The sequence below is a fragment of the Eptesicus fuscus genome, chromosome 20 (genome assembly GCF_027574615.1).
Source record: "Eptesicus fuscus isolate TK198812 chromosome 20, DD_ASM_mEF_20220401, whole genome shotgun sequence".
NCBI lineage: Eukaryota > Metazoa > Chordata > Mammalia > Chiroptera > Vespertilionidae > Eptesicus > Eptesicus fuscus.
This window is the reverse complement of record NC_072492.1, coordinates 38,416,886-38,443,845: the sequence shown is the minus strand read 5'-3', so window position 1 is coordinate 38,443,845 and position 26,960 is coordinate 38,416,886. Positions and strand designations below refer to the sequence as shown.

General features: G+C 44.7%; 1 protein-coding gene and 1 long non-coding RNA gene across 2 annotated transcripts; both read right to left on the bottom strand.

Moving 5' to 3' along the window:
• Positions 1–5,753: 5,753 nt before the first annotated feature.
• On the bottom strand, positions 5,754–13,097 carry SLFN11 (schlafen family member 11). Its single transcript, XM_054709422.1, has 4 exons — positions 12,044–13,097; positions 10,016–10,144; positions 7,030–7,753; positions 5,754–6,585 (listed from the first exon to the last, which is right to left on the bottom strand). Exons 1-4 carry the CDS (start codon positions 13,095–13,097, stop codon positions 5,754–5,756), a joined length of 2,739 nt encoding a protein of 912 aa, XP_054565397.1.
• A 6,343-nt stretch (positions 13,098–19,440) lies between these two features.
• LOC129147369 (uncharacterized) lies at positions 19,441–24,602 on the bottom strand. Its single transcript, XR_008554748.1, has 3 exons — positions 24,559–24,602; positions 23,637–23,766; positions 19,441–19,584 (listed from the first exon to the last, which is right to left on the bottom strand). It is a non-coding gene; the product is annotated as an uncharacterized LOC129147369 (long non-coding RNA).
• Positions 24,603–26,960: the final 2,358 nt, after the last annotated feature.

Sequence of the window (26,960 nt, the reverse complement as noted above, 5' to 3'; positions counted from 1 at the left end):
CACAGATGCCCCAACCCCCTGTTGAACTTAACCATTGGTTAGGCTCATATGCATGCACACAAGTCCTTTGGTTGATCTCTCCCCCCTCCCCCCACCCTTCCCTATCCTCCTTCTGAGGCCCGATAGTCAATCGATGCCTCCTTGTTTCTGGTTCTGTTCTTGTTCATCAGTCTATGTTGTTCATCATTTCCCCTAGATGAGCGAGATCATGTGTCACTAGAGATATACTTATAAGAACTGAATGTGAGACGAGCAATAATAGTTATGCTGACAGGCAAATGAATCAGTCTGTAGTGAGTTTCTTTCTGGACCAACAGTTCCTTTGAGACCCAGTATCAATGTCCACCAGTTCCTTATGTGTACATGTCGGCACTGACCCCTCAGCTCTGGATGGTGGACAAATGGTGGTAATGCAGGTCCGACTCCCTCTGGTTTGGTCTCGGCCGGACCCAGGGGCACGGCTTCACCCAGACTCAGGGGCATGTGGCCTCACCCAGACCCAGGGGGCGCGTGGCCTCACCCGAGATCCAGCTTCACCCAGACCCAGGGGCGCGTGGCCTCACCCGGATCCAGGGGCGCACGGCCTCACCCGGGCCCGGGACCCAGCCTCACCTGGATCCAGGGGCACACGGCCTCACCTGGCCCTGGGATCCAGCTTCACCCGGACCAAGGGGCATGTGGCCTCACCCGGACCCAGGGGTGCGTGGCCTCACCCGGACCCAGGGGCGCGTGGCCTCTCCCAGACCCAGGGGCCCGTGGCCTCACCCGGACCTAGGTGTGCACGGCCTCACCCGGACCCGGGACCAAGCCTCACCCGGATCCAGGGGCACACGGCCTCACCCAGACCCGGGATCCAGCTTCACCTGGATCCAGGGGCGTGTGGCCTCACCCGGATCCAGGGGCGCACGGCCTCACCCGGACCCGGGATACAGCTTCACCCGGACCCAGGGGCACGTGGCCTCTCCTGGACCCAGGGGCATGGCGTCACCTGGACCCAGGGGCACAACCTCACCTGGGCCCGGGACCCAGCCTCACCTGGACCCAGGGGCGCGGCCTTACCTGGACCCGGGACCCAGCCTTACCCAGACCCAGGGGCGTGAGGCCTCACCTAGACCCAGGGGCGTGTGACCACAACCGAGCCCAGGGGCGTGCAGCTTTGCCCAGACTCGGGACCCAGCCTCTCCCGGACCCAGGGGTGTATGGCCTCACCCGGACCCAGGGGCATGTGGCCTCACCCGGACCCAAGGGCGCATGGCCTCACCTGGATCCAGGGGCGCGTGGCCTCTCCCAGACCCAGGGGCGCGCGGCCTCACCTGGGCCCGGGACCCAGCCTCACCCGGATCCAGGGGCACACGGCCTCACCCGGACCCAGGATCTAGCTTCACCCAGACCCAGGGGCGCGTGGCCCCACCCGGAACCTGGGCCCAGCCTCACCCAGACCCAGGAGCGTGCGACCTCACCCGGACCCGGGTCCCAGCGGGGTTTCGTCTTCTTGATCCCAATTCCTGTTGGTCAATTCCCTCTCAGCAATTCCTTCGGCCATTTTCTCAGAGCTCCAGGGCGGCTGCTGCAGAACTCGTTGGGCGGCGGGCTCGGCGAAGCTCCGGTGTGCCCGGTGTGCAGCGGCGGGCTGGTCCGGTGTCTCTGCGTCGGCCCTTGGGTCTGCAGCGGTGGCCAGTCGCCGAGCGTGCACACCTGGCCACTTCCGGGGTGTTGAGATTCTTGAAGGACTCGGAGGTCAGCAAGAGCAGAGTCTCCCACCCCATGTCTCCCAGGGGCTCGTCTGTCTGTGCTCGGCAGCAAGTGGAGCCGTCCCCTCAGCTGGAGACCACCGGGGGAACTGCGCTGAGCACGTTCCAGGCTGCCATTGTGTCGCCTGAGCCGTAGTTCTTAAAGTGTGGTCTTTGGGTCACCAGCATCAGCATCATCCCGCGTACCCCTCTCTTTTATTCTAGTTGTAGAGCATCTGCTCAGCCATCCTTCCGGTGGTTCTGGATGGTGTCTTCTCTGCTCTCCCGTCGTAGTCTCAAAATTGTTGTGGTAGGCAACAATCAGGCTTCCGCCCTATGCCTCCATCTTGGTCCTCCTTTGTATAGTTAAGTCTTGATTGTTGTTGGTGTCACTGGGAGGAATTGTCCTCCAGGCCAATTGGCCGCGAGGACCCTCTGTGTCTATAAAGGAAGAGTTGCTGTGCAGGAGACACGTTTATGGGTCGGGTCTTGGTGCAGCAAGGCTTTGGCGCTCACTGAGTCTGCCTCTTGAATGTGTCCCTTATGCGAGTGGTTGAAATCTGGTGTCATCTCACACTGACCACTAGATGCCCTCGTTTCTGGGTCTCCAATGGAGTGTAGGTCAGCTACTGCCTGAGGCCACTCAGCAGGGATTACAGCAAAAACTGCAGTTTCCTCCTCCTGGAGCAGTCCGACTAGAACCGCAGTTTATCTGGTCAAGCTGCCACAGGGCAGGCCACCCACATGCAAAAGCTGCTGCTTGGAGCCCAGGTGGGTCTGCAAGACGTGTGGGGCGGTTCTCAGGGTGGGGCGGGGTCTCAGGGTGCCACCAGGCCATGGCGTGGCGAACCGAAATGGCTGCAAGTCTGCTTTTTCTGCTTTCCACATTTCTTTTTTTTTTTTAAGTATATTTTATTGATTTTTTACAGAGAGGAAGGGAGAGGGGTAGAAAGTTAGAAACATCGATCAGCTGCCTCCCGCACACCCTCCACTGGGGATGTGCCGGCAACCAAGGTACATGCCCTTGACCAGAATCGAACCCAGGACCCTTCAGTCCGCAGGCTGACGCTCTATCCACTGAGCCAAACCGGTTTCGGCTGCTTTCCACATTTCTAAGCCCCCTCGTTCCGCACTCCAGCGCAGCAAACACTGATTGCTGGGCGCACCTCTGCAAGGAAATTACTCCCACTCTCCGACAGGAAGGCCAAGAGTCCAGCCTCTCCCTGCAGGCGTCTGGGTCTCCCTCACGTCCCCAGAAGCTGGATTTCAGGGTGATGGGGAGCTAATCTCCCCTAGGGTTGGAAAAAAAGCCGCACGACCCTTCCCCCGCCACCAGCCCAACCCATGCGCCTCCACACCTCATCCCCTCCGAGTTCACTCTTTCCTCTTCCCTCTTAGCTGTAAATCCACCATTCAGCCAGATCTCCTGTGGTTCTGGGTGGCAGACACTCTGTCCTCCAGTTGTATTTTTGAAATTGCTGTGCGCGGCGCAGTTCATTTGTTTAACTTTGCCGCCTTCTTGGTTTTCCTCTGTCAAAATGGCTAAAGGACTTGAATGTAAGACGGGAATTCCTAAAAATCCTCCAAGTCGGTGTCGGCGGCCTCCGGGGCCCCGAGGATCTCACTGGGCAGCTCGGCCAGGTCGGTGACGCGGATGAGCCCGTCCTGCAGAAAGATGGTCTCTTCCTTCACCGAGAGCCACTACGCCACTACGCCGAGTCCGCGGCCGCGGCTGCCCACGAGTTCATGGCCCCGGCTGAGGTGCTGACTGAGAGGAGCAGCCGCCTGGTCTGGGGAGACGCGAGCAGGAGTCGCCGCGCTCACCAGTCCATCTTTTAGTTGTATTTCCAAAACTGCCATGCGAGGCAACAGATCAGCCGTTCACCTCCGCCGCCATCTTGGCTCCTCCCTCCCTAGGTTTGTATATTTTAAACCTTCTTCTTAAGGTTGTTTTGTTTTACATTACCATGTGTAGAGCTAATGCAACTTGCTATATCCAGTAGTAATAAAAGCAATAGCTAACATTTATTTTTATTGAGATTAATTGGCATTACACTGTATAAGTTTTAAGGTAAACAACATATTGATTGGACACATTTATACATTGTAGGGTGATTACCATCATAGTGTTAGCTAACACCTCTGTCAAGTTATATAATTATCATTTCTTTTTTGTGGTAAGAAGAATTAAGATCTAGTCTCTGAGGAACCTTGATGTTTATAATACAGAAGTATTGACGATATACACTATGCTGTCCTCTAGATCTCCAGAACTTTTTTATCTACTAGATGCAGGTTTATAACCTTAAACAACATCTCCCCAACTCCCTGGTCCCCAGCTGCTGTACCCAGTTTTCTTCTCTCCATGTCAGTTTTTTTAGATCCCACATATAAGTGACATTACACATACGTGTCTTTCTCATCTGACTTATCTCACTTAGCCCTCAAAATTCATCCATGTTGTCACAAATGGCAGGATTTCCTTCTTTCTCATGGCTGAATACTATTTCATTGTGTATGTAGGGAGCGGCTCTAGGGTCAAGCCTCAGACTGACCACTGACCGGTGGCAGGGCCACAAACAAGTCCCAGCCTGGAGGGCAGAGCTCTCCTAGCATAATTAAGCCTGACCTTGTAGCCCTCCCTAATTCCTTCCTAAGTAGCTAATGGGCTGAAGGATGTGCAGCAAGTGTTGCCAAAACAAGAACATTTGTATACATGTTAATCTACTCTTGTTTTAATCAGACTAAAATAAACACGCTCTGGGTCTCTGCCTCTCCATCAGAGAACAGCTGTCCCACCCGGCCCCAGCTTTTTCCTTCTATCTCTGTGTCTGTCTCTTTCTTTCATTTTCTCAATCCCCAGCCACCCCTACTCATGAACTGGATGCTCTCTAGCCACGCTGGAAGTGGAAAAGAGAGAAATATTTACATGTGTATATATCCCACATCTTTATCCATTCATCCTTTGATAGACTCTTAGGTTGTTTCTACCTATATATTGGCTGTTGTGAATAATGCTGCAATAGACATGGGTGTGCAGATATCTCTGAGAAGTTATTGTATCAGTGTTTGCTGCTTAACATAGCCACCCAAAATTTAATGGTGGAAAAAAATAATCATTTACATTGCTAAACATTCTATTATAAGTTGGATTGGTTTTCTGCCCTGGGACAGCCTGAGTGATCTCTGCTGGGTTTACTCAAGCAAGGCATCCAAACTGGAAAGGAGGAAGTAAAACTGTCAGTATTTGCAGATGATATGATATTGTACATAGAAAACCCTAAAGACCCTACCAAAAACATCCTACTATATCTAAATAAATGAATTTGGCAAAGTAGTGGTATACAGAATTAATATTCATAAATTTGTGGCATTTTTATACACCAATAATGAAGTATAAGAAAGAGAAATTAAGGGAAAAAACCCATTTACTATTGCAACAACAACAACAACAAAAATAAGGTATCTAGGAATAAATTTAACCAAGGAGATAAAATACCTGTAATCAGAAAATTTTAAGTTACTGAAGAAAGAAACTGAGGAAGATACAAATAATTAGAAACGTATGTGGCAAGCCAGCACAGTGACCCTGAGAGGGGGCGGTGAAGGATTGAGAAAAGACAGACAAGAGAATGAAAGCTGGGTCTCAGTGGGACGCTGTCCTCTCTGATGGAGAGCTAGCGACAGTGCCACGGACTACAAGCCGTGTCTTTATGTATAGCCGATGCCACGAGGCAAAGTGAGGGTGTGGTCAAAATGTTTACAACATTCCCGTGGGTTTTGATCCTACTCAATTACATGCACCTGAACTCTATTAAGCCCACATCACTCAGGCACCTGGGGCCACATGTTTGGACCATAAGTTCAAGCTTACAACTGTAGCTGTTGGCTATCATTGTGCTGGGACTTGCACATGGCCATGAGAGGACTCTCATTAGTCAAAGGCTTGAACCTGTCCAAGCACTGTAACCTCTCTCCACAAGCATATACTGTGCTCATGGATAGGAAAAATTAAGACCATCATTAAAATGATGCAGAGTTAGTCATTTCTTCAAGGAGAGTCAAAATATACAGCCATTTGCTTGCCCTGGAAGACAGATAGAGCAGAAGATTGTGGAAGACAGCTGGCTGAGCTGCCCTTGGATTGATCCCAAACACGATGTTCCTTTCCAGGCCTGAAAATCGACGGACACTGTCCAATATAATGTCCGTGATAGCTGATGCACTTTCTGCTACTAACAGATCAAATTCCTCACTGGACCAAGACCTTTTTCTCTTCCTTATTGCTCTTCGAAGCTTACCTATATATTTGTGTACATCACTTGCTATGCTGCAAATCACAGCAATATCCCTGCAGGAATATCCAGCCTTCAAAAGTGAATGGCATATTTTTGCTATATAATCCACCAACTGCTCCATATCCTTGTGCTTTCTAATCTTAAAGTTGCCTAGAACACATTGAGACCATTTAGCATCACTGAATATATTCAGGTACTCGGAGGGGATGTTAGGTGGTGGATTTTGTCTGACTTTGCACATTATTTTTTGTAGGTGCTTGGCTATTGGCTCTGCATTGCGGACCACTCTGATGAGACTTTCTCTTGGGTACTGGTATTGGAGGTCGGGGAGGCCAGAGCAGTCCATGTGACTGGTCTGAAAGTAGTCCAGAAAGATCCAGAGAATTCCAGGGCCATCCTTTCCTCTCTGAGTGATGGTTTTTGCCTTCTCATACCAGTCCCCATCTTCAGTGCGGAAATTCTGAGCTTCGTCAATGACGATGTGTTGAATCTTTTCAAAGTTTGAGTTTGTTTTCATGAAGGCTTTTCGAGTCACTGCCTGGCAGATACCTTTATTACTGTAAAAATTAAAAAGACACAATCAAGTTTTCTCCAAGTATTTAAAGGAGGAAAATTACTATGTCATACTCCTATAAACACAGGACTATTGTTACTGATCAATTTGCCACCCTATGGTCAAGGAACAAAGTGATACCCTAGACAGTTTGGCTCAGTGGATAGAGCATCGGCCTGCAGACCAAAAGGTCTGGGTTTAATTCCGATCAAGGGCCCGTACCTCAATTGCAGCCTCCTGTCCAGCCTGAACCCTCCCCAACCAATCAATGTGTCATTGATATTTATCTCTGTATTTCCCTCTCTCTTCCACTCTTTCTAAAAAACAAAGGAAAAATATCCTCAGATGAGGATTTAAAAAAAAAGGAACAAAGTGATTTGAGTAGAGGGAGACATGGAATGACTTCGAACTGAACCTCATTTGGTGTCAATGAGATCCAGCTGCTTACCCAATAAAGTCCCTCAGAGGTCGGTTCTCACAAACATAGAGAATTTCATTTTTCTCACAACCCATCGTATTCTTGATCTTCTCCATGATCTTCATGGCCACGATCGTCTTCCCTGAGCCAGGCAAACCATGGATAAACAATTTTGGGGTCTTGCGGAGGTTTTTTGAGATGATCTTATACTGTTGGACCGTGAGCAGATTTAAAATCTCACAGCCAAGCTGGTCACTCAGGAAAGACCTGAAGCTGAGCAAGACAATCACAAGGGACTGCAGCAAGGCTTCCATTTGCTTGGTGTCTGCAAGGTAATAGGACTCAGGATACTCAATCAGAGAGTCTGAACCTTCAAAGGACTCTGCATTGTTCTCAGGACTCAGATGGAGGACTTTGGTCATGACACACAGCTTCCCGGTGTAGCCCCCCAGGTTCACCAGCTTCTGCTTCAAGGTAAAGGCGGTACGGGTGCAGTACAACTGCCCATCTGCATCCTCCTCCCCGAGAATGGTATAGAGAATGGGAGGGCTGTTCTGTGCTACCAGCAGAGCATCGCAAATGACTCCCCGTTTCTCTTGCAAGTTCAGGTCCACAGCCCAGCTTCTAGAAAGGATCAAAATTCCTCGGGAGAAAGGATGCATTTGCTTCTCTATTAATTCCTGCAGGCCTTCATGCTCTGAGTACAGATTTTTGAAGATAGATTTAGGAGTCAATTTCAATTTTTTTGATGATACTAGATATGGAAAGAGTTATAAATGTAAGGTCAATATCATATTTATTTGCATGATTAATTATAATTAATAAAAAGTAATTAGCCTCTCAATTGTGCAAGGGAGATATACTCATTTATTCTCCTTTTTATGAGAAAACTGGAACTCAGACAGGTCAAGTGAGTTGCTCATGGCCACACCCATAGGAAATGGCAGAGCCAGCATCCAAACCCAAGCCTCAGGCACTATTGTGGTTTCCACTGTACTGCACTGCCCTGCAAGTCACACAGACTATCCCTCCTGATAAATGGAGAAAAGCACTAAAGAACTTCATAGCAAGTGTGTTTTATCTCATCTTTGAATAGGTCTTACTTTAACTATATAATAGGACATGCTTCCTAAGGAAATTATGTCAAGGCAAGAAGTGTCCCTTTCACCCTAGCCAGTTTGGCTCAGTGGTTGGAATATTGGCCTGGGGACTGAAGGGACATGGGTTCGATTCCAGTCAATAGCATGTACCTCAGCTGCAGGTTCAATCCCTGGCCCCGGTTGGGGTGAGAGCAGGAGGTAACCAATCGATGTGTCTCTCTCACATTGATGTTTTTCTCTCTCCCTCTCACTCTCTTTCCCCCTTCCCCATCCCTTTCATTCTTTCTAAAAATCAATGGAAAAATATCCTGACTCCTCAGGTGAGGATTAAAAACTATTCTTTAGATTTTTGATACAATTCCTGAAAATTTGACTTTTTAAAAATATATGTTTATTGATTTCAGAGAGGAAGGGAGAGGGAAAGAGAAATCGAAACATCAATGATGAGAGAGAATCATTGATAGGATGCCTCCTGCACAGCCCCTACTAGGGATCAAGCCCACAACCTGGGCATGTGCCCTTGACCAGAATCAAACCTGGGACCCTTCAGCCCGCAGGCCGATGCTCTAGCGCCAGGCGTCCTCAAACTACAGCCCGCGGGCCACATACGGGTGTTTTTGCCATTTTGTTTTTTTACTTCAAAATAAGATATGTGCAGTGTGCATAGGAATTTGTTCATAGTTTTTTTTTAAACTATAGTCCGGCCCTCCAACGGTCTGAGGGACAGCGAACTGGCCCCCTGTTTAAAAAGTGTGAGGACCCCTGCTAGCCACTGAGACAAAGTGGCTAGGGCAAAAATTTGATTTTTATATAAGAAAAATAGATTGTTGCTCTTATGAACATACAATCTGTTATTTTGTTTTAGTTATAATTTATTCCGTGGTAATAAGCTCTACTAAAATGGAGCTTATTGAGTTTTGAAAATAGTTATCAATGTTTATGCTTACTCTTGTATCTAATACAATTTATTGTGGACAATTTTTAAAATATAAATTTGATATGCAAATGAATGGAAAAACCTCTCGTGTTGCTGCTGGGAATCGAACCTGGGACCTTTCAGTCCAAAGGCCGATGCTCTATCCACTAAGCCAAAACAACTAGGGCTTGTGTTACATCTTGATATAATTTTTTTTCTCTTTTTTTTTCTTGATATAATTTTTATATATATATTCATAGCAGCTACTCCTCTGGAAAATATGGCAGAGGTGGGCAATTTTTTTTTTCTGTTGGTGCAGTGTATGCCTCTAGTTCAACTAGATAAAAAGAATTCCAGCCGGGACCGGTTTGGTTCAGTGGATAGAGCATCGGCCTGCGGACTGAAAGGTCCCAGGTTCAATTCCGGTCAAGGGCATGTACCTTGGTTGCGGGCACATCCCCAGTAGAGGGTGTGCAGGAGGCAGCTGATTGATGTGTCTAACTCTCTATCCCTCTTCCTTCCTCTCTGTAGAAAATCAATAAAATATATTAAAAAAAAAAAAAAGAATTCCAGTCTAGATGGATGAATATCAAAATCATGTGAGTAACCTTGGTAAAAATGCACATTATGACATACTATCCCAGTTAGTCTAAGTTAATTGAGTCTGGAGTGTGGAGCCAGGTATCTGTACTTTTAAAAGTAACCAGAAATACTGAGGATCAGTGTAATTTGAGAACTTTAAGACCAAATAGTCTTTAAAGGCAATAATAATCCTGGATCCTATATGTGGTACTGCCTCAGTCAGTGGGATCAGTGAAGATTCATTTCTAAATTACTTATCACCAATATACTGGCAGCAGCATCATCTTGTACACATAGGGTTAGAGAGTATATTTTCAGGATGTTAAAAAACAAGCATAACCATTTACCCCACCCGCCAACCCCCTTTATCCTAGCATAGAAACTGGCTGGTGTCAAGTAGGCAAACCACAGTTGCTACCTGAAAATAAACGTTGCTGGAGATGTTTCTTGTGTTCCAGGCCTTTCTTGGAGTACACTGGTCTGCTAAGAGGAGGCCCGCTAGACAGACTCAGCTGATATTCAAAGTCTTTGGACAATTTGCGAAGCTCTTAAGAAAGAAAAAATCTCACGTTATTCTGACATGTTAGTCCATCTTTTCACCACTGCAAGAGGCCTTACAAGTAGGTATATTCTATGACTGTCTAGGTCTGTGGTCGGCAAACTGTGGCTTGCGAGCCACATGCGGCTCTTTGGCCCCTTGAGTGTAGCTCTTCCACAAAATACCATGGCCTGGGCAAGTCTATTTTGAAGAAGTGGCATTAGAAGAAGTTTAAGTTAAAAAAATTTGACTCTCAAAAGAAATTTCAATCGTTGTACTGTTGATATTTAGCTCTGTTGACTAATGAGTTTGCCGGCCACTGCTCCAGATGGTGTGACTTAAGAGATAATGGCAAGATAATGCTCTATTCACCCTGTGTAGACACACGTCTTTATTGCATATGGAGGTTGCCAAAATTCAACAACGAAGAGGCATTATTTGGAAGTTTGAATGTGTTTCCCATTCAATATAATTCTTCACTCTCTATGTCTAGATAGCATTTCATTTTCATTTCTTTTATGGTATGTAGCACAGTGTTTTAGTAAATATCTATGTACATGTAGCTTATTTCTGTGGTGTAATATTCTCACCACGAGCAGTTTCAAGCTACCAATGTGATATCATTAAGTGTAGAGTTGATAAGAAACACACAATAGCACAGCCGTTTACAGTATTCCTACCATCCTATCTAATAAAGAGGGAATATGCTAATTGACCATCACTCCCCCACAAGAAGGCAGCACCCACAGCCAATAAGGAGGAAATATGCTAATTGACTGTCACACCCTCAAAGATGGCAGTGTCCACAGCCACAAGATGGTGGCACCTAGTCCCCTCAGCCCCGCCAGAGTGGCAGGCACGTGGCATGGCTGGGCCCATCCCCAGGTGGGTCTAGCCACTCTGTGCACCTGCCTCCAGAGTACTGCAGTCCCCTCAGCCCCCCAGCCACCCAGGGACAGCCCAAGGTGCAGGCAAACCTCAAATGGCAGCTGCCCAGCCACCCAGGGCCGTCCGAGGCTCAGGTAACTAGGGCTGGCCAAAGCTTGCGCTGCCGGCAGTGGCAGCAGCAGAGGTGTGATGAGGGCATTGCCTTCCCCTGATCTCTGGGTCACCTCCTGCCCCTGAGGGCTCCTGGACTGTGAGAGGGGGCAGGCTGGGCTGAGGAACTCCCCCTCCAGTGCATAAATTTTCATGCACTGGGCCTCTAGTACAGATACAATAGATGTAAATAACCTCACAAGCAAAGATACTATTAAAATGTAGTAAATAATTCAGAAGTGGTAAGTTTGCATTTGTTTTTAATATAATTTAATTATATGTTTATATAACTTAATTTTTAATAATGACTGTGTTTAACAACTGGCTCACAAAAACTCTTGAAATATTAATAAATGACCCTAGAGCAGTGGTTCTCAACCTTCCTAATGCCATGTCCCTTTAATACAGTTCCTCATGTTGTGGTGACCCCCAAACATAAAATTATTTTCGTTGCTACTTCATAACTGTAACTTTGCTACTGTTATGAATGGTTATGTAAATATCTGTGTTTTCCGATGGTCTTAGGCGACCCCTGTGAAAGGGTTGTTCAACCCCAAAAGGGTTGTGACCCACAGGTTGAGAACTGCTGCCCTAGAGCCAGTAAGAGCTACTACAAGGCAACATGTCCCTCAAATTTTCTTTTCATCTTCTGATGTGAAAGCATTGCCTATTATAAGACACTTGATTTGGGCTTCTAATTACCTGGCAAAATTTTATCATGTATGGAAAGCAGGATACTGGGAGATTCAAATAACACAGAGCCTAGTGGGTGTGAGACGTTCAAAGCCATAGGAAACAAAGGAAAGCCTGTTTCGTATGAGGGTGCTAGAGCAAGAAAAGGGCAGGGAGGGAGGTATTTTCCCCTCTTACCTGGGTCTGTGTCCGTCATCATGTCTACCCATTCCTCAGTTGTCAGGCAGCAGACTTCCCTGTCTTTCACCATCCATGACCTGGGAGCTTCTGAGAACACTGCACCACAGAACGGCTCCACTCTGATCGCACAAACATAACCTTTCAACTGCCCCTCGGCTAACACTTCCAAGAATCTGACTGTGAAAGTTAGCTGGCATTGGGATTGGCAAAAATGGACACGAGGTAATTTGTTTATTGCATCTTCTATTTCCTTTTTCAAATCCTCACACTTGATGTTTTTTTCAGCACATCCCAGAACTTTCTTACTCTTATCCTCCACTCCAATAAAAAGATAGCCTCCTCTAGTGTTTGCAAATGCAGATATATACTTTGGAATCATGTCTTTTACACGGTCTGAGGTGTGTTTCGTAGAGAACTGTTTAAATTCTACGTATTGAGACTCAGGAAAAGGCAGGATTTCACCATGCTCAAGCCGGTCTCTTTGGAAAATTAGGTGAGCAGGATTCGAGTTATGGAAGTTTTGCTTTGCATCCCTGCGAATTTTATTAGAAGGTTCTTCCCCGCAAAGTTTTGCATCTCTTTTCTGGGTTTCCAGAAAACTAAATGCCTCTCTTGAACCCAGGGGAAGCACAGAGGTGGCAGATCTACAGTGTAATGAAGAATCCAGGCTGCAAATGCGAGGCTTGGAACGATCTTCAGGGGGAAAGTCATTGTCCCAAGATTTGACAAAAATGTAAAAACACCTCCCGTGTTGATTAGTCTCAAAGAAAGCCTGAAAATCTAAAGATTGAATAAGTGCTCTCAAAGACTCTTCTAAATCCAGCCCCATCTCCACAGGATGCTCATCGCTGTTAGCCATTTCCATCCGAATCACTCCTCCCCCTGAGTTTAATAAAGCACAGGCAGCCCGCGCCACTTTCTCCTTCTCTTGATCTCTCTGAGTTTTCTGCAGCTTCTTTCTGTTTCCTTCCCCAAGAGTTACTTCTCCTACATTGATGACCAAGTCTGGGTAAGAAGATTCTACCACCAAAGATGGATTATGTTTCTTCATGTTCGTTCTGCAACAGAAACCATTAAAACATATCTCATGTTGATGCAGAAGTAAATTACATAGAACATAAAAATGCATTCATTAATTATCTGAAAATATATTTTTTAAAATATATTTTATTGATTTATTACAGAGAGGAAGGGAGAGGGAGAGTTAGAAACATCGATCAGCTGCCTCCTGCACACCCACTACTGGGTATGTGCCCACAACCAAGGTACATGCCCTTGACCGGAATTGAACCTGGGACCCTTGAGTCCGAAGGCTGATGCTCGAGCCACTGAGCCAAATATTTATTGAGTTCCTGCTAAGTGCTGGGGGCTGGATATTAAGTGGTAGATTAAAAAAAATGAGTCCTAGCCAGTTTGGCTCAGTGGATAGAGCATCAGTCTGCAGACTGAAGGGTCCTGGGTTCAATTCCGGTCAAGGGCACATGACCAGGTTGGCGGCTTGATCCCCAATGGGGGGCGTGCAGGAGGCAGCCTAGCAATGATTCTTTCTCATCATTGATGTTCCTATCTCTCTTTCCCTCTCCCTTCCTCTCTGAAATCAATAAAAATATACTTAAAAAAAAAGAATGAGCACAGTCTTGCCTCTCAGAGCTTATTGCCTGAAAGGAAACATGGTTGAATGAAGCAATTGCTGGAAGGATTTTGCAGTAACCACGTGAGAGACGATGGAGCACTGGGCCATAGTAGTGGCAGTAGGATGCAGGAAATTTGAGCATATATGAGAGATATTTAGGGAATAAAATTAACATTATCTGCACTGACCAGATAGAAATCAGAAGGATTAAAGTTTAGTAACTGGGTTTTTGGCACAGGCAACTGGTGGTTAGTGAGACCATTTATTGGCATAGTAAGAAGTGGTTTTTCTAAAAAATGTTTTCATTGATTTTAGAGAGACAGGAAGCGGGGGGGGGGGGGCGGGGAGAAAGAGAGAGAAACATCAATGAGAGGGAGAAAAATCAATCGGATGCCTCCTGCTTCCTGCATGCTCCCCACTGGGGATCAAGGCTGCAACCTGTCCATGTTCCCTAACCAGGAATAGAACCGGTGACCTTTCAGTGCATTGGACAACGCTCAACCAACTGAGCCACACCAGCCACGGCATAAGAAGTATCTTTTTAATTGTATCTTCTATTAAATTTGGGTGGTGGACTTATTTGTGCTCATTATTTTGTTCTTTGTATTTTTTGTAAGTTTACCTCCAAAAATTTAAAAGGAGAGTAAGGGGGGGCATGGATGGAGGGAGCAATGGGGGGGGAACATATGTAAGATTTTCAACAATAAGGAACTATTTAAAAATAAATAAATAAATAAAAGGAGAGTAGGGGATATAAATTTAGATCAGTAGCAAGAAAGTGGTTAAACTTTTGGACTGTACACATTCTTAGGACAGGGTGGGAAATGAAGATGGTCAGGGCAGGGGTGGACCTGATTAATGGGAAAAAGAAGGATCAATGGATTCTAAGTCGTTATGATCTCAAAGACCTTGCATTTGGGAGTGGTTGAGCAAATCAATAAAACTCAACAGTACCATGGTGAGGAGAGGGCGCTTGAGATGCTTAGGATTGTATTGTCACCTGCACAGTCATTTTTCTCTTTTCCTTGAGTATAGACTGAAAAATGTGATCAAAACATTTCACTCTTTTATTTATTAATACAGGGAATGTTCAATGAGTGTTCATTGTAGGCACACTAAGTGCTGTGAGAGATACAAAGAATCTGCCTGTTGGAGATTTATGGTTTAGGTCTCCACATCAAATAGCTTATACAGTATGTGCAGAAAAAATCGTAGCACTAAACGCCTATATTTGTAAGAGAGAAAAATAAAAAAAGTGATTTCCTTCAAAATTTAAAGAACTTAAGAAAAAAACTACTGATGTCAGCCACCTGCACACAAGCCTTGCCTACCTGCTCTTGGAGTGAGCCATGCTTTGGTCCACCGTCTTCCCAGGCACACACCTCCAGATGTTCTGGAAGACAACACAGGGACAGTTGAGAGGAGGGACCCCTTCGTGTCTGGAGGTTCCCGGTAGGGAGTCTGCTCCTGCTTCCTGGCCTTTCAGATGAATATTGAATAGTCCAAACACTTTAAAGACTCAAGATTGGAATTTCTTACTGCGGGAAGTTCTTGTTTCCTTAAAACCCTTCTCCAGCCCTAGCTGGTTCTGCTTAACGGATAGAGCCTTCGGCCTGCGGACTGAAGGGTCCTAGGTTAGATTCAGGTCAAGGGCACATACCCGAGTTGCAGGCTCGATTCCCAGTATGGGGCGTGCAGGAGGCAGCCCATCGGTATTTCTCTCTCTCTCTCTCTCTCTCTCTCTCTCTCTCTCTCTCTCCCCCACTTGGAAATAAATAAAAATTATTTAAAAAAAAACAACAAAAAACCCTTCTCCTTCTCCACCTTCTCCACCTCCCTCAGCTGACAACTAGAACTCGTGTGGGATGGTTCAGGCTTCTGGGTTATTCAAATTTCCTTTTCTCTCCTCCCTGTTATAATATTAATCCGTGCACGGAGGTCTTTCAGGCAGCACAAGCACCATCCTCTATCTAGAGACCTGTGCATCTCCCACACATGTGACAGGCTTGGCCTTATCGGGACTTCTGCTCCCTCCTACTATATGGCCCCAGCTGACTAGACCAAGGGAGAGCCCAGCCTCAAGCCAGCAAAACTCTGACTTGGCTGATATGATAAAGAAAATAGAGGAGCTGGGTCAACCAGTGTGTTTTGCAAGGGAATTTAATTTAGGAACCACAGCCCTGGCCCAGTGGCTCAGTTGATTGGAGTGCCATCCTGTACACCAAGAGGTTTCAGGTATGATTCCCAGTCCAAACCCATAGAATGTACAGCACCAAGAATGAACCATAATATAAATGGTGGACTTTGGATGATGATAATGTATAACACCAAGAATAAACCATAATGTAAATGGTGGAGTTTGGATGAAATGGTCCATAGGCAAAGAAAAAAAATTTTTTTTTTACTTAAACCTCATACCTGACACCTTACCAAAAAAAATAACTCACAATGGATCATAGAGTTAAATATGTAAAATGATAAAATTTTTATGAGATAACACAGGAGAAACTCTTGATGACCTAGGGCCTAGTAAAGAATTCTTCGATAACACAGAAACACAATATGTCAAATAAAAAAAATCAATAATATGAACTTCTTAAAAAATTTAAAACTTTCCTCTGTAAAAGATCCCTTTAAATGAAAAGACAAAACTATATACATGGAAAATATATTTACAAATAATGTACATGAACATTTCCCAGTCTTCCATGATGTTGCTGAGGTCTTCGGCAATTGATATAGCAGTTTTGATAAATAAAAACATTTCACCTAAGTCTCCTTTACTTCATAACATAGATATTGACACGAAGCTCTTGGATTACAGACGATAACTAAGTTTTAGATTTTAGAGCATTGATTCAAACTGCCTGAAACAAATTGGTTGATACATTAAACTGGTGTGGACGGGAGGAGGTGGGCGGGGGGAAGGCCACATGCTAACCTGACAAGGTCAGGGCCTGCATGGCAGTCTTGCAAACTTAGAGACCTAAAGTAACCACAAAGGATGGTCTGAAATTAAACTTTTAACTAAAAGCAGTGATGGTGGGTAGTCATGTCCTAGGCCAGTATTTTCCCTGACGAGGTCAATTTTCACCTTAACTGAGCCTATTGTCTTTTTGCATCTATGACAACATATCCTTGAAATTTCTGGGTAACTTGTAACTTCCCTTTTTCCGGACCCCTTGGGGCACAACCTAATGTGCCTGGGCGCAGGGACAGACACCACCAATTTCTTCCCTGTTATTGTTACCATGTTGATTGTTGACTGTTAACTATCCTGCACCCACCTAAGTGTGTCTATCATTTCATTTTTTAATCCAACCCCAGAGGTTTCCTGGCTTTGCTTTCTCCCTCCCCTCTAATCTATCACCAGTGATTGCATGTAACCCATCTACATCCCCTTCTTTGATTGCAATGCATAAAAATAGGTGAAAAACTGCCATCCTCTGGAACATTATCTCAATCTGTTGAGATACTGCTTCCTGGCAATTGTCGACAGTTTGGCTTAAATAAACTAACAAAAATTCTTTAACAGGTTTAAATGTTTTTATGTTAATACTGGTAACCTGTTGTTCCTCTGGCATATTCTTCAGGATTGTTCCACTGCAGTTTTATTTTTCAAAAAAATTTACTTCATATTATTGCACATAAGTGATCACTTGTCAGTGTTACACATATTTCTTAGTTGAAACTAGTGAATATCCCTAGATGGTTTTGAAGCATGTACATTTGGTATTGTTTGATCCTTAAACTTTTACATCCCGCAGTATGGCGATGGAGAAAAACTGTACATTGTGGCTTGAGAGTCTACATTTTGACCAAATTTGTATTTGCATTGTCAGTATAGCAAATGAATGAAAAAATGTTAATACACTATTGGATTTTTTATTTCTTTTTTGATTCAGCTTATACCAGCACTGAAAACCTCAATTTATGTTTATGATGGGGGGATTTTTAAAATGTCTACATTCTTTCTATTAAACTATTGGAAAATTTCTTGGCTGTCTTTTTAAGTGTCTGGCTTACTATAAATCATGTATTATCATTTACTGGAATGGATTTATTTTTACTTGAGGAAAAAATCTGGGAATATTTCTCCGTTTGAAAAAAAAAAAAGAGGCTAGCTATATTGTCACAGGAAATGTTTTAAAAGTAGATCTATGTTCATAGCAGCACAATTTACAATAGCTAAGATTTGGGAAACAGCCTAAATGCCCATCAGCAGATGAAAGGATTAAAAAACTGTGGTACATCTACACAATGGAATACTATGCTGCTGTAAAAAGAAGGAATTCTTAACATTTGCAACAGCATGAATGGATCTGGAGAACATTATGCTAAGTGAAGTAAGCCAGTCGGTGAAAGATAAATACCACATGATCTCACTCATTTATGGATAATAAAGAACATTACAGCCGAAACCGGTTTGGCTCAATGGATAGAGCGTCAGTCTGCGGACTGAGAGGTCCCAGGTTCGATTCCGGTCAAGGGCATGTACCTTGGCTGCGGGCACATCCCTGGTAGGGGGTGTGCAGGAAGCAGCTGGTCGATGATTCTCTCTCATCGATGTTTCTAGCTCTCTATCCCTCTCCCTTCCTCTCTGTAAAAAATCAATAAAATATATAAATAAATAAATAAAAAAGAACATTACAAACTGTTGAACAAAAATAGAGGCAAAGAAGCATCAAACAGACTGTCAAACTACAGTGGGAAGGTAGGGGAGGGTTTGGGAGTAGGAGATCAACCGAAGGACTTGTATGCATGCATATAAGCACAATCAACAGACGCAAGACCCTGGGGGCGGGGGGATGAGGGCAGATGCTGGGGGCAGGAGGGAAGAAAGGAGACATATGTACTATTTATAATACCTTAAAACAATAAAATAAAAATTAAAAGAAGTAGATCTATAATAGCAAATTGTAGATTCACTTTGCTGCAGTTAGAAGATAAAGTGTTGTGATTTTACTTAAATAAAACTAAATGTGTTGTCTTCCTCTATAAAAAACATGTATAAAAAAACTATAGCTAACATTGTGAGAATAAACAAGTAATCTTTTCTGTCAAAGAACAGTTGAGGCAGCCACCATTTTGGCCCGCATGACTTGCAGCTCCCCTGGGGGTCGCCATCTTAGGTTTTGTCTTACCCCTCCCCTTCCTCTGAAGTAGCCAATCATGTAATAATGGGAATCTGAGCTCTGAACCCTGACCAATCAAGTCAGAGTTCAGAGTGAGGGCAGGGAGGACCTGTGTTAGGAAATAAAACCCAAGCAGACTTCCTTTTCCATGAATTTCCAGCTGACAACAGCACCCTCTGCACAAGAGTAAATTTGCCTTGCCGATCCAGTTTCAAGTGTTTGTCTCATTCCTGTGACATTGTTGAGAGCATTTCTAACAACATCATACTCAATGGTGAGAAACTAGATGCTTTCCCATTAAGATCAGGAACAAGGCAAATATATCTATCCCCTTTCACCACTCTTATTCAACAGTAGAGGGCCGGTGCATGAAAATTCTTGCACTGGTGGGGGTGTCCCTCAGCCCGGCCTGCCCCTCTCACAGTCCAGGAGCCCTCAGGAGATGTCCTCCTCTGCGGGAGGCGACCAGGCCGATCAGGAGAAGGTGCTGTCCCCATCACCCCGCTGCTCCTGCCACTGCCGGCCGCCGCAGCTGCAGGTCCTCGACCCCCACTTCTTAGCAGTAGCCCCACGGCGATCTGGGGCCAGGCCAGCTTGGGGAAGGGCTGGGGGAGGTTGAGGCACAGCAGGTCGCACCCCATCCAGCCTCTGTGCAGGCATGGCGCTGGGACCTTGGGTTTGCTAATGACATTTCAGATACAACACCAAAAGCATGATCCATGAAAAAGTTGATGTTGGACTTCATTAAAATCAATAACTTCCGCCAAAGACTGTTATGAGAATGAAGAGAAAATTTTTGTAAAGTACATATCTGATAAAGTATTGGTATCTAAAATATACAAAGAACTCTTAAAACTTAACAATAAAACAACCCAATTTTTAAAATGGGCAAATCATCTGGACAGACATCTTACCAAAAAAGATATAGAGATGGCAAATAAGTATATGAAAAGATTCACCACAGCATATATCATCAGGAATTTGCTAATTAACACAACAATGAAATACCACAACACACCTATTAAAATGGTTAAAAAACAAAAAAAAAAAAAAACCCCCCGCAACATGAAAAATGGTACAGCCACTTTAAAAGACAATCTAGTTTCTTACAAAATTAAACATATTATTATCATATTCATGGTTTTGAGGTAATGGGGTAACAAAAATTAAGGGAACAAAAGAAGTGTTTGTTATATTTGTACTTAAGTTTCTTATTATTGCTGTTATTAAACACACAGAGACACACTGAACCAACTCAAATTGGATTTATCACAGAATATAAAATGTGACATGAGCCCCTTGGTTTTCACCCAAATTAGTTGAATATTTATGTTCACACAAAAACCTGCACACGAATGTTTCTAGTAGCTTTACTCGTAATTGCCAAAACTTGGAAGCAACCAAGATGGTGTTCAACAGATGAACAGATAAATAATGTGTACAAGAACAAGCACGTCATTTTAGTACTGTTTGTAACACCAAATTTTGGAAATAGCCTAACTGTCCATCTATAAAGGAGTGAGGAAATAACATGTGGTAATATTTATTAAACAGGATATTATAAACCACTGTAAGGGAATAAACTAACAGACACACAAGTGGCAGATATCAGAAACAAAACGTAGAATTAAAAATTCAAGATGCAGAAGTATACATATAGATTTATACCTTTTATAAATACGCCAAGTAAGCACATACACCCAAGGTACATATTATTCCTGGATATATGTATGTAAAACCGGGTGTAAGCTAAAAAGACTGTAAAGCTGAAAGATGAAACAGAGGGCCGGAGACCATTTATACTCTTAATTTTGCTCTTTGGCCCATTTCTCATGTGCTGTTTTCTAGTCTCTTGCAGAACAGAATGCAGGCATTCACCAACCAGAAGGTGGGAGAGATCTATCTGGCACTGAATTCAGAACCTAACTCCAGAATCCTTGAGACCCTGGGTAGACGCCCCTAACGACGCCCCCGCTCAGCAGGAAGTAGCTATGGAAGATGGACCTTCATCCCCTGACCCTGCCTGGACTCTCAATTTTTTTAATATTAGCAAAAGCCTGGAATGATAGATCCTCCCTTCCCCCAACCGATGGACGGAGCATGACGTAAACTCTACCTGCAGCCGGACATTCCTGAACACCTTATATGGACTGTACATTGAACCACCAATCAGCACCTGCCATATAAGTCCCCAATTCCTAAATCCCTAGGCCCCTAACCATGTACCTTACATGAAACCACCAATCAGTGTGGGCTGAGTGCCCTAAGCCCCGTCCCCTTTTCCTCCCCTTAAAAGGCACTCTCACCCCAGCAAGCTCTCTCTCAAGCTCTCTCTTTCTCTCTTCCCTTTCCCCCTCTGGAAGGCAGCCGGCAGGGTGATCGCCAATAAAGCCTGTGTCCTGGTATCCCATGGTCTCTGGCCCTCTGTTTCATCTTTCAAAAGCTATACAATAAACTCAGAATACTGGTTGTCTCTGAGAAAAGGAAAGAAAAATGGAACTGGAGATGAAAAGCAAGGAAAACTTCAAATTTATCTACAATATTTTATTTACTGAATTTGAAAAAGACCTGAAGTAACTGACAAAATGTTAACAGTTGTCAGTTAGAGGTAATGGGGTAACAAAAATTAAGGGAACAAAAGCAGTGTTTGTTAGATTATACTTGTACTTATTTAAGTTTCTTATTATTGCTGTTATTAAACACACAGACACACACTGCACCAACTCAAATTGGATTCATCACAGAATAAATGGTTTTACATACAAGAAAAATCATGAACGAATATAAAATATGACATGGGCAATTAATAGAAAGTCAAAATTATCTCAATACGTTAAAAATGTGTTTGATACTATTTACAAGTTATTCTAGAGAAGCATTATTTAAAAAGAGTAACAGGAATGGGGGACATCTGTAATAGCGTAAAAAAAAAAAAATAGTAACATGAACATATTTTAACTTAAGAGCCCTGCTGCAAGGTCAGTACACACACTCCCTCCTTCCCGCCTCCCGCCTCCTTCCCGCCTCCCGCCTCCTTCCTCCTTCCTGCCTCCTCTTTCCCGCCTCCTTTCTCCTTCCCGCCTCCCGCCTCCTTCCTCCTTCCTGCCTCCTCTTTCCCGCCTCCTTTCTCCTTCCCGCCGCCTCCCGCCTCCCGCCTCGCACGCTTCCGCCTTTCACTCCTCCCTTGCGCGCTCCTGACCTGCGCCTGCGCCCTGCGCCTCCTCCGCCCGGTGCTGCAGCTTCGCTGTGGCTCCCCCACCGCCAACCAAGTGGCTTCCCGCGGTGTCCAACGTCAGCGACGCTCCCGCGAGCCGTGGCCAGCGGGGCCCTGCAGGGCAGCGTGGGGACCGCAGCTTGGGGTCCCGGGGCCAGGGCTGGTGTGTGTCTGAGTGTGTGCTACTTTGGAAATGCGGCCTAAGGAGTGGTGTGGGGAGCCTCTGCCGCGGCCCCACCGGGAAGAACGGAATAAGGAAGTAGGTTAGGATGCCCCGGGACTCAGGAGATGACGACCCTCAGTCAACAGACGCATCCTAGGTCCTGGCTCCAAGCACATGCTGTGTGTATTTCACACAGATAAAGTGTTGGCCTGCTCAGAGTTAAAACCAGGATTTAAGTGAGCTCCCCGGGTTTATTTCTTTCCCGCACCTCAATCCTAATTATTGTCTCCAGTAGTTTGTTCACACACAAACGGAAATAGTTTATTTAATTTGGGTCTAAATAATCATCTTACATTTATGGCTGAAGTAATGAAAACATTTATGTTGTAATAGTGGCCGGGCCAATTGATGTCTAGAGAATATATGTAGGTGTTGCCTGTGTCTGGTAAAATAAACATCTGTTGTTACAGATTATTGTTTTCCTATTCTAGAATGCCAACTATTTCTCAACTGTCCACCTGCTGAAGTATTCATAGTTATATATTCATTCGTGCCCCATCACCAAAAAGATTTGAAGAAGCAACTTGTTTAAAAGCACTTTCTAATGCTTTTGATTAATGCTGGTGAACAAAATAACCACATGTACTTTTGACACTTGCAAAAACAACCTGGAAAATCCAAATGGGTCAGAGCTTCCCAATCAATATAGCTTAAGTTTCTCCTGAAAATGGAAGTGTATATACTATGAAAACAAAAGCAAAAAAACCCCACAGAAATAATTTGAACAGTCATCCCTTCCCGCCAAAGCTCTAGCTCCTCCCTCTCCCATTTGAAAGTTTTTCCCCCCAGATCTTTGATTGGCTTGCCCTATATAACCCCCTTACACCACTGTCTGTCTCAGAACTCTGCCAGGCTTTCTGGACTGGAGTCCTGCACTGCTGGCCTGAACAAGAAGGTGAGTCCCATTTACAGACCAGTTCTGTCTATTTCATTCATTTAAGAAATGTGTGGCTGTTTGTGTCCACCTCAGCCTCTCTTGCCTAAATATACAGGCAAGATATTTTGGGAAGGATCACAGGGTGGACTTTCATCTTAGAGGGGTTTTATTGTTGTTGTTAATCCTCACCTGAGGATATTTTTTCCGTTGATTTTTTAGAGGGAGAGTGGAAGGGAGAGAGGGAAGAAGGGACAGAAACATTGATGTGAGAGAGACACATCCACTGGTTGCCCCCAAAGGGGGCCAGGGGATCAAACCTGCAACCCAGGTACATGCCCTTGACCAGGAATCAAACCCTAGATCCTTCGGTGCAGGGGTGGGGTGGGTGATGCTCTAATCACAGAGCACACTGGCCAGGGCAGAGTTGTGTTTTTTTAAAGCTCTATTTGAGACCATCCTTTCTGTTCAACTGGCGAGGCGTGGGTCTTTCCAGAAAGTCTGTACTGACCTTGGGAATTAGAAGATTCCTCCGGGTTGGGATGTTAGAGAGAAAACTCCTGGAGTCCTGATCTGTTCCGGTCAGGACTGAGGGCTATGGTAACCCTCAGAAGGAAGAGCTGGCTCTGAAATCTGAGCCCCTGTGGAGACAAGTGACTTGTGTAGGCTGTGGAGGGAAGTTACAAATCAATGTAGTAAATGGAAGAAACTTAGAACAATATCAACAGCATTAGCCACCAAATCAATAATAGGAAATCCAGCAGAAAGCTCTTGTTTGGTTTCTTTCATGTGTCCATCCATACAGATTTCAAGAATTATTACAGTACTAGAGACCTGGTGCATGAAATTCATGCATGGAGTGGGGGAGGGGTCCCTCAGCCTGGCCTGCACCCTCTCCAATTCAGGACCCCTCCGGGGATGTCTGACTGCCAGGTTAAGCCCCATTCCAAAGTTGGACATCCCTCTCGAAATCCGGACCACTGGCTCCTAACCACTTGCTTGCCTGCCTGCCTGCCTGCCTAATTGCCCCTAACCACTCTACCTGCCTGCCTGATTGTCCCTAACTGCCTCTGCTTGCTGGCTTGATCTCCCCCTGCCAGCCTGATCACCCCTAACCGCCTCGCCACTCTCCCACTCTCCCGCTCTCCCACTCTCCCGCTCTCCCCCTCCCCCCACCCCCCACCCTCCCATGGCTTTGTCCGGAAGGAAGTCAGACATCTGGAAGATGTCCAGTCAACCCGGGCTAATTAGTATATTACCCTTTTATTAGTACAGATGGCTTTAGTAATCATTTTTAACTATGAGGAAAGGTGTTGTGTCCTAGAGGGAATTTAGTTTGAGATGTCACGAACCAGTGTTTTAGGCCAGTCTCATAAGACCCCCTTTAGCAATAATCATCAGGTAACTGAAAAACATAAAGGTTTTTTACTTACAGGACCTGTTAGTCACACAGCACACTTCGGGTTACACAGCAAGGTTGCCGGTAGAGAAAGAGAGAGAAGGCATTGGCCTGGGGTTCTGCTTTTTATTGACGAAGGTGGAGCATAAGGTTTCCCGGGCTCATTCCTGATTGGTGGATTTGAAAACATTAGAGCGGGAAGTTAAAGCAGGAGAAAATTTAAAGAAACAGCAGCCCAAATGATCAGTTATGAAATCAACCAAGATCTCTAAAACAAAGGAGTCTTAGGAGGAGGAGGTGGCCTAGCTCTTTACCTTGTCCTTGGCTAGTAATGTGTTTATTCAAGACTGTCATCTTTAAAGTAGATCCTCTTTGAAATGGATGCCTGGCAATCAAAGCTTAAGTGAGTCATTTGCAGTGCAAAAAGAAAAAATACATTACAACTAAGTTCCCAATCTTTCAGCACACTTTTAAAAAAAATGCAGATTCTAGGGCTCCTCCCTAGACATACAGAATCTAACAGTGGATCTATTTTTAAGATCCCAGGTAATTCTATAATCAGCCAGGAACTACTGTATTCCCATTTACCACCTCCCATTATTACAATCTCCAGGCTCAGTTCATGGTGGATTGTCACAGAAATTACTAGTATCACAGTCTGCCACAGAAATCCAATTTGTACTAAATCTGTTTCCAATATGGCCATCATTATCATTTCATGATGTTGCCTATGTGTGTCAAACAGAGTAAGTGCAGAAAAGTATTACAATCTATAAATTACCCCCTGAAGACACAGCCCCCCCCCCCTTTTTTTTTTTAAATCAAACTTGAGCCCTGGCTGGTGTGGCTCACTTGGTCGGGGCACATTCCCGGGTTGTGGGTTTGATCCCTGGTTAGGGTACATGTGGGAGACAACCAATCACTGTTTCTCTCTCTCCCTCTCCCTTCCTCTCTCTCTCAAAATCAATTTTATAAAAACACATAAAAAATCATGCTTTAAAAATGTCCAGTGAGAAAAACTCAGCGGGGTCCAGAGGATGTCTTAACCATGTTTGCAGAGGATTTAGTGTTGTGCTAAATCCTATACGTTGGTGATCTCTAGGAAGAAACTATGCTTCAGAAAGGTTAGGTAACAATGCTGATAAAGTAACACCTCCCAATCACCGAGTCTTTGACCATATATAAGCCAGGCACTGAGAACTTAGTTTAATAGCTACTGGATGTAGACACTTTGGTTTGTCCCCATCACATGAAATAAAGCACTTAATCTTCACAACAGTCATCCGAGATATATTATTATTTCCGTTTTACAAAAGGAGGATCAGCCTTAGCTGGTTTTGCTCAGTGGACAGAGCGCAGGCCTATGAACCAGGTTCTATTTTGGTCAAGGGTATAGGCCCTGATTGTGGGCTCGATTCCCAGTGGGATCAGGAGGCAGCCAATCAATGATACTCTCTCATCATTGATGTTTCTCTCCCACTTCCTTCCTCTCTGAAATCAATAAAATACATACATAGATATAGATTTTTTTATTTTTTTTTAAGAAAGAAAGATCAGTTAATTTGCCCAAATCACATTTGGGTGCTTGAGTCCATATTTGAACATTGTCACATCTGACTTGAAACCCACACAAGTACATGGGTACCCCAAAGCCCAGTCGAATGGAAGCTGGTCATTCCTGGGTAGGATTCTAAGTAGTGAGTGTATGTTTTTCTACCCATTTCAACATTCAATACAATATTTCCCACAGGATCTCCAAATTAGTCTCAGGCACCTGTCCTAGAGCTGAGAGGGGCCCAGGGACCTGGAATTGTAACAATCACTCCAGGTGGTTTTTATTGGGCAAAGCTGGAAAACTCTGTTTAGGTTGCTTTGTGCAAGTGAAGGTTTGTCCTACAGACCTCCTGAGTTGTGCTCCTGGCAGCTGCCATTTTGCAGGGATGGCACAACCACCAAAGCCAGGCAAGAAGAATGCTTCCGTCCTAATTGTGGAGCTCTGTTGCTGAGTTCCCTAAAACATCTTCATTCCACCCCACCCCCATATCTCATGGAGCTTGGTGATGAGCTTTGGATCCTTTACTGGCCCGTCACCGTCTTCCTCTTTGTCGGTATAAACTCCGGTGGACTGGGCCAAGAAATCAAATGGAATGTGGGAGGCTCCTCTGCACCCAGAGTTGCCCCATCCTAGGCTGCAGTGTGGAAAATGCCTCACATAATGATGAATAGGAATGGCTTCCAGAAAAATCAACCCAAACAGGATAAAAAACGGAATGTACACAATGATTACAACTCTGCTGAAATATATCTGTCAATGGACCCACACTGGAAATGAATAAGCAAAAATGACAAACTGTGTGGTATGGTGGTAATACTGGGAATGAGGTGTTAGTTTTTTGTTGGGGTTTTTTTTGTCCTCTATTTTCTAAGCTTTCTGTG